The sequence below is a fragment of the Photinus pyralis genome, unplaced genomic scaffold (genome assembly GCF_008802855.1).
Source record: "Photinus pyralis isolate 1611_PpyrPB1 unplaced genomic scaffold, Ppyr1.3 Ppyr1.4_LG5, whole genome shotgun sequence".
Classification (NCBI taxonomy): domain Eukaryota; kingdom Metazoa; phylum Arthropoda; class Insecta; order Coleoptera; family Lampyridae; genus Photinus; species Photinus pyralis.
In genome coordinates this window covers 2,568,958-2,576,560 of record NW_022170596.1, presented here as the reverse complement: position 1 = coordinate 2,576,560, position 7,603 = coordinate 2,568,958, and the positions used below count along the sequence as shown (strand labels likewise).

General features: G+C 42.2%; 1 protein-coding gene across 2 annotated transcripts; it reads left to right on the top strand.

Moving 5' to 3' along the window:
* The first annotated feature begins 817 nt into the window (after positions 1 to 817).
* Positions 818 to 7,072, top strand: LOC116172286 (probable cytochrome P450 304a1). Of its 2 annotated transcripts, XM_031489471.1 has the most exons (9): positions 818 to 1,176; positions 1,223 to 1,471; positions 1,522 to 1,691; positions 1,743 to 2,009; positions 5,995 to 6,115; positions 6,168 to 6,348; positions 6,399 to 6,516; positions 6,563 to 6,704; positions 6,749 to 7,072. In XM_031489471.1, exons 1-9 carry the CDS (start codon positions 1,083 to 1,085, stop codon positions 6,922 to 6,924), a joined length of 1,518 nt encoding a protein of 505 aa, XP_031345331.1. In that variant the 5' UTR covers positions 818 to 1,082; the 3' UTR covers positions 6,925 to 7,072. The 2 variants fall into 2 exon arrangements, with proteins under 2 accessions (XP_031345331.1, XP_031345332.1); XM_031489472.1 differs by lacking the exon at positions 1,743 to 2,009.
* The last annotated feature ends 531 nt before the right edge of the window (positions 7,073 to 7,603 follow it).

Sequence of the window (7,603 nt, the reverse complement as noted above, 5' to 3'; positions counted from 1 at the left end):
TCCTGGTTATTTCCACTCCTTCTTGGCGTGGCTCTCCCCCCGGATACCATGCTCAGACTGTATTCGTGGCCTGCGTCCCTCTATTCTATCTTTACTCCTTTAGCTTAATTCTAGTTAATTCTTTTCGCCCTCGTAGTCGTGTTGATTTGGTTTCTACACTGTCTTGACCTCCTCACAATTTAATTAAATCCTCGCGCGTTATTCGTGTCTTGATAAAGACAAATTTCGCTCGGGCTTCGAATGTAAGTTTGAATTAAGTCTCGCGTTTAAAAGTTGAGTTCTTTACTAAAATAAACAAAGTAAGCACAGAGCTCGCTAACTCTTTGCCGGTCCGAAGGGGTTGGTGCGACGTGATGGTCGGTGGCTGTTGTCGAAAGGTCGTGGGAGCGGTTTTCTTTTTTTTTTTGCCTTTTTTATTCGCTTCTTGACCGTCTGCCAGCCGGAAGTGGAGGGGTTGGATGATTTCTCCACACGAGAGACGACAGTGGGGGCTGCCTGCTCGGGTGCTGCTTCCTCGGTGGCCAAAAATGGTTCTTCGGGGCGTCTATGACGTTTAGTCACCGGAGGAAGGTAGTTGGCCGGATGGCTTCCGGAGCAATTTGCAGTTTTTCCTCTTGCTTCCTCCTACAATCCGACGCTAGGTGGTTTTTATTACATCGAACGGAGAAAGCTGCAGTTCACGCTGGAGTGGCCGAATCTTTGACACGCGAAACACTGGGACACTTGGAGGCTGATGCAGAAAGTTACTATCTTCAGACGACCGCAGTAGAGCGTTTCCGTGATCTTTGGCTTTCAACTACGAGAACTACTGATGGAAGTTATTTGAAAAAGATATCCCTTATCTTAGGAGAGCCAATATTTACCCTAAATATGAACTTTAACTTAAACTGCAAGGTTTAAAATTCTAGATAGACGTCTGAGTTGGGGATGCAGTTATCCGTTGAGCATACACACTTTTGATTACCCTTCGATAATAAACTCATTACGCATCTAATCTAAATGCTATTGCGTACATTTTTCGACAATATGAGGCGCCGCGGATCCATGTAACGATAGCTCAGTGTTCCACTAAACATACAAGAATGATAACCTCGATAATTTTGGTAATACTATCTACCCTGGTCTACATTTTCGTATATCGGTTATCAAAGCCAAAGCTGGAGAACTTCCCTCCTGGTAAGTACGCACTTCTGACTTTTCGTTCTTTGCACCATCGCCTTAGGCCCTCCAAGTTTACCGATATGGGGCGGCTACTGGTTTCTGCTGCTGGCGAACTACAATTTCACCCACAAGGCGGTGGAGGTGCTCAGCAGACGTTACAAATCCGATCTCGTTGGTATTATGTTGGGGAGGACTCCGACGGTGCTGGTCACCGGCCATGATTTGGTCAAGGAGACGTTGACTCGCCAGGAGTTTATTGGGCGAATTGACTGTTACCCGAACCGGTTCAGGTCCATGGGTGATCTTTTGGGTGAGTCGAAACGTTGGGAGTTTCGCCGCGCTAACTGAGGACGCCCGTAGGCGTTATTTTTACCAGTGGAGACTACTGGAGGCAGCAGAGGAGGTTTGCGCTACGCCAGCTCCGCGATTTTGGTTTTGGAAGAAGATTCCCCACGACCGAGCAGATGCTCGAGAGCGAAGTGAGGAACCTAATCGGGCAGATCAGCTCCAACCCTCATCCGGACAATCACGTAGGTAAATGTGACGTCCCGTGCAAGCCACCCTTACCGATCCCTTAATAGGACGTCCAGCAAAAGCCAGGTCGTATACTGCTCCCGGATCTATTCTACGGTATGCTATCGAACTCAATGCTTCAGATGCTCGTTGGTAAACGGTTCGAAGACAAGCAGTTGCGAACTATCGCCCGGTCCACCTTGCGATTTTTTCGAAACATGGATACGACGGGACGGGCCTTGAGTATCACGCCATGGATTCGCCATGTCGCTCCAGAGTACTTTGGCGCCACACCAACGCTAGAGGAAAACAAAAAAATCCAGGACTTCTTCATGGTAAATACGCAATTACTCGCACTAGTCCAAGCGTCCCAAGCGTAACCCTGAAAGTGCGCACGCTATAGATAAGAACGTTATTTGATATTTTTATCTACGCATTAAAATCGTAACATCGGTGCTTGTTTTGCTGCGATAAGGGACTTTCTAATTTTAGTCTAGAACGAAACCCAAAATATCACATGGGAGGAGACAAACTTCAAATTTCAGGGTTGAAGACCCAAGTCTTGAAATTAGACCAATCTTGAGAGGTCCCAATCCTAAGGTTAAAGTTGCGGCCTGATCATCTCTTGAGTTTCACTTTGAAAATTCAACCCCTGAAAGATTTAAAAACACTTAAAAGCGCATGAATCCATTTAAAGACTCAGATTTTCAAGGCTACTTAATTATTTTAAAAACTCCCAAGGCTCTTAAGCCTCACAGAGATTCCTGAAGGCCAAACGTACACGGGTGTTGACTGTACCTTTGCGGGGGGTTCGAACCTTCAGTATTCCTCAACTCAAATATTCGCAAACGCTCTGAAATCTTCACTGTGGGATTATGCAAAGGTCTAAAGGGTTGATTTTTCCCTTCCAAGTTTTGAAATTCTGGAATCAATAGACCCTTGAATTTGTCTGATTGAACCATTGATATTACGGAACAAAATTTAAATTCTTGAACACAGATGTTACAGATGTGACAGATGTTACAGATGTTACAGATGTTACAGATGTTGCAGATGTTGCAGATGTTACAGATGTTACAGATGTTACAGATGTTACAGAGATTTTCTATCCAGAAAAATACATTTGGAATTTTTTTCTGACTTGTGGACGTGTGGAAATACTTTCTGAGACTGTGATTTGCAAACACTCAGTTTAATGAACGAAAAAGGAGAAAAGGTAAATTGAAGACAAAAGTGAAATAGAAAAAATGTGAAGATCGATGGTAACCGTACCGAATGGAGAAAAAAGAAATAAAGAAGGGGAAGGTCGGCGAGTTGCAGAAAACGATAGAAAAAACTGAAGAAAAACGGAAGGCTGAATTAGAAACTCGCATTAAAGAGAACCAGGATCTGTAAGAATGAAAAGACAAACGGGGAAAAGAAAAAAGTTGCGAAAATAGAATCGGAAGATCAAAGTTATGAAGAAAGGAAAAATTAAAAAAATTGAGATGGTAGGAAACAAGAAGTGTGGAAATGAATGGGACTGCAGCAGAAAGTGGAAGGTCCAGAGAAATTAACAGAAATAGGAATGGAGAAAGTAAAATATGAAGTATGTTTAGGGCAATGTGAGAAAAAGACAAAGGGGGTTGGTGGTAGTGAAGGGAAAAAATAGGAAAACAAACACCTGATGAACCAGTACCGGAAACTTACGCTGAATTGGGAGACTTGAGAGGAATGACGAATGAAAAGAAAAAAAAAAGAGTAAAGAAAGTAGTTCATAGCAAAAAATAGAAAATGGAGTGATGATACGAAAAATTGAAAGGAAGTGAACGGACACAGAAACATGAAATGGCCAGAGAAAAGCAGCAAAAGAGGAAAAAAAAACAGAATATACAGGGCAAGAGTAAATAAAAAAAGAAACTGAAAAAGATTAGAAAGCGAGGGTTAAAGAAGACAAAATAGAAGTTAAGAGAGGTAGAGGAAAAAATTGAAATAATACTCAAAGAAGCACGAATGCAATAAGAGATAAAAAAGTGCAATGGAAAGAGAAAGACTCTGGAACGGGAAAGGGATCAGGAAGAAGAAGCGCGAACACACAATGGAAAAGGTAACAAAATCAATTGAAAGAAGGAAAGGCAAAAGCAGGGGACAAAAACACGAAAGAAAAAAAAGGTTCGAAACAGAGAAAAGAAAAGGAAGGATGGAGGGAGGGAATATACAAAAATTCAGCAAGAATTGGAAGCTTGTGGAATGAAGTAGAAAAGAGGTAGGCGAAAAAGAAGAAATATGAAGAAAAGATGAGATGGAAATGAGACAAAAAGTGTAGAGGCAAAGATGATGTGAAAAAAAACGGCAGGGTCAAAGAGACAGGATGAGGAAGGTAAACTGAAAAGTGCAGGGGCAGAAAAAGAAGAAGGAAACGGAAGGAGATGAAATGGGGATATATGTGGAGACTTTTTGGGCCTTCTCTCTTGAACGGGCTCCTTTCAATGTCCGCTTTTCCTCTTCTCTATCGTTTCCTCATTTTGCTCCCTTTTTCAGTTTAAATTATTTATCTTCTGCTATTTCCTTCCACTTCCCCATTTTGCCTTTAGCTTTAGATCTAACGCTGTTCTTCTTTAATTTTTTGTTCCCTCTCCTCATTTTCTTCCTCGGTCGTTTGTTCTCACCTTCTCTTTTTCTCTTCTCCACTACATTCCGGTTTAATACTTGATTTTCTGCATTTTAGTCACCTTTTCCAACCACATTTACCTCGTCCTTTTTCCCATCCTTTACCTACATTCCGTAGTTGTTTTTTTTGTGCCCTGTGTCTGCCTTTTTAATTGTTTTTGCTCTCTTTCCCTTTCTTCTTTTCTTGCATCGGTTTCATACACCCTCTCGTGTACTCATCCTATTACTTTTTTCTCTCCATACTTTACTCTCTGACTTACTATTTCCCTGCACAATTCAGCTCATCCTTTTCATTAGTCTTCTATCCTATACTCTTCTTCTTAGGTTTTATATTCCTTCTTCCACTTTTCCTGTCGATTACCGATCGCTTCACTTTCATTGCACCTTCTTTTCTGCCTTGCACTGCTTTCACTTGCACCTTCACCTGCATCTGCACGGGCACTCTCAGTCGCACTTTCACTCGCACTTTTACTCTCACTTGCACTTTTACTTACACTTTCACTTGCACTCTCACTTCCACTCTCACTTGCACTTTTACTAGCACTTGCACTTTCACTTTCACTTTCACTTGCACTTCCACTTCCACTTGCACTTTCACTTTCACTTGCACTTTCACTTGCATTTGCACTTTCACTTGCATTTGCACTTTCACTTGCACTTTCACTTGCACTTTCACTTTCACTTGCACTTTATTTTTATTTTATTGTCTTTCTCTCTGTGTTTTCGTTTCCTCTCTTCGCGCTCACCTCCACTCTTTGCCTTTTCTCTGAATTGATTATGCTTTCTTTCCTCTTTTCATTCGACTTCACACACACTTTCCTTTACCCTCTCTATTATCCTCTGCTCTTTACTCACCATTCTCGCTAGCACTGCAGATTTCCATACTTTCCCGTTTGTTTTTTCCGGTTCCTCTCATGTTGAACCTTCCCTTCTGTTCAGTTCTTCTTCCATCTTTCATTTTTCTTCTACACTCAGTTTTAATTACCAGCCTCCTCCTCTTCGTTTTTGCACTTACATCCTTCTTCCTCCTCCTTTCTTGTCCTCATTATCCTTCTCTAACAGTTCACATCAGTTTCGTTTCAGTTTCCTTTTCTATCTCTACTTCCTTTTTTCTTTCTCCCGCTTCACATTTCTCTCTTTTCCTATCCCTCTTCTAACTATACTAATTCTCTTTTATTATCCTCTATTGCAATGTTCTGTATAGCATCCTCTTCCGTGTAGTCGTACCCTTTGCCTATTCCTCATTCCTCATTCCACCTTATTTCCATCCCCCTTCCTTTACTTTCTTCATTTTTGTCTGATTCGCCTTTACTGATATAGTTTTCCGTTTCCTACCTCCTTCACTTGGACGCTTCTTCTCCACCTCTCATTCAATTTCCATTTCAATTAGCTCTTGCTATTCTCTTTCTTTTCCTTTCAGTTCCCCATTCTGTTTTCCTTTTTTGGCTTTATATTCCTTTTCCCTTACGCCTTTTTGCACGCTTCTGAGCTCCCCCACTTCAGGTTAATTAAGTTACCCTTTCTTCGTCTTTCCTCAGTTGTTTTCTCTGAAAAACCAATAAAGCCCCATCAAAAATCCAAACTCCTTTTAAAGGGCTTTAAAGGCCCTTCATGGTTACTGAAGGCCTTTGTGTGCATGGAGATGACTCAATAATTGTTTTTTTTTTGCAGACCTTGGTAGAGGAACGCACGAAGACTTTCTCAGATGACCACCACGGAGATTTTTTGGACACCTACATCAGCAACATGCAAAGGTTGGGAAAAGGGGGCGGTCCTTCCGGTAGTTTTAACGGTCAACTTTTCGCGTTTTCCAATCCATCGAAGCTCATTCTTCTAATTCACAGAGATGCAGATGATCTGGACGGCTATCGACTTCTTCTTTCCATCACCTAACGTCATCGGACCCTCGCTCAACATGCTCTGGGCCCGACTATGCAACCATCCCGAGGTCCAAGCGAAAATACAAACCGAAATTGAGCAGGTCGTCGGGAGAGCCCGCCTCCCCAATCTGGATGACAGGAAAAAGTAGATCTCCCTTTTTCGGCCACCTGAGACTTTGACTGTTGTAATTTCAGCATGCCGTACACCGAGGCCGTGATTCGCGAGTCGTTACGAATTGACCCAGTTCTTCCGATAAACACCGCAAGACGCGTCCTCGAAGATACCACCCTGGGGGGATATTCACTTCCAAAGGTATGAGCCGACTTTCCTGGCTAAAGTTAAGGGAGAACCCTTCCAGGGCACCTGCTTACTCATATCGCTGTCCAGTGCGAATCGCGACCGGCGCGTTTGGACCGACCCCGACGTCTTCAAACCGGAGAGATTTCTGGACGCCGACGGAAATCTGCTCAAGAAGGACATCGGGTTGTCATTTGGAGGAGGTCAGTAACAAAATGGCTTACTGTGTTTCAATTCCAATTTTTAGGTAAACGCCTGTGCCCCGGAGAAACCTTCTCAAGACACGCGATGTTTTTGGTCTTGTCTGGGCTATTGCAAAATTTCACGTTTGTACCGGTAGATGGGGCACCTGACCCAAATGGAACGATGTACGGTTTTATTTGCGATATTCCGCCGTTTTGGGTAGACGCCGTTAGCCGCTAGAAGGTGACCGAATTTTTAGTATTAGTTTTGTTTCATTTTTAATTTATGCGTAGTATTTATATCTTACCTGTTAAGGTTCTTTTAGGATAAGGCTTAATGACGACTGAGATCTAAACCAAAAAGTGGTTTCTAATAGTTTATAATTTGTGTTGACGTTAACTTCAATGAAAGCTATAATGAAGACTCTCTTAATTTCTTTTGCCATTTCACAATCCCCCCCTCCTCTCTTTTTTGATCGGTGCCGTTTTTCTAACACTTCTTTCGTTATCTTTTCCCTTTTCCATTCACCTCATTCGTTTTTACATTCCATGTCTTCTTTCACCTACATTCTTCTTATTTTATCATTTCTCTTCACCTTTCCGCGTACCTTTTCCTTTCTACTTTCAATTTTTCTTGCTTTCTTTTCCATTGCTTCGTTTTCCTTCTCTCCTTTTTTCTATCTTTACTCTCGTTTACACTACCTCCTTATCTTTTTCAAATTCCCTTGTCCCCATACTTCCCCCTTTTCACGTCATCTACTGTTTCACCGTCGTGTTCAGTTGAACTTCCTCCTTTCTTGTCTCGTCCTCTTCCAAGAATCCACACGCTTCCCCCTCCATGTACTTCGTCTTCAATTTCGGTTTCAAACACCGCCTCCGTTTTTTATCCTCTACTATCCGCTACGTTTCCTTTTTCATGT

Coding starts and splice junctions, on each gene's coding strand:
- LOC116172286 (XM_031489471.1), top strand. CDS start 1,083: ATGATAACCTCGATAATTTTGGTAATACTATCTACCCTGGTCTACATT. Junction 1,692..1,742: donor ACCCTCATCCGGACAATCAC/GTAGGTAAATGT, acceptor ATCCCTTAATAG/GACGTCCAGCAAAAGCCAGG. Junction 2,010..5,994: donor AAATCCAGGACTTCTTCATG/GTAAATACGCAA, acceptor TTTTTTTTGCAG/ACCTTGGTAGAGGAACGCAC.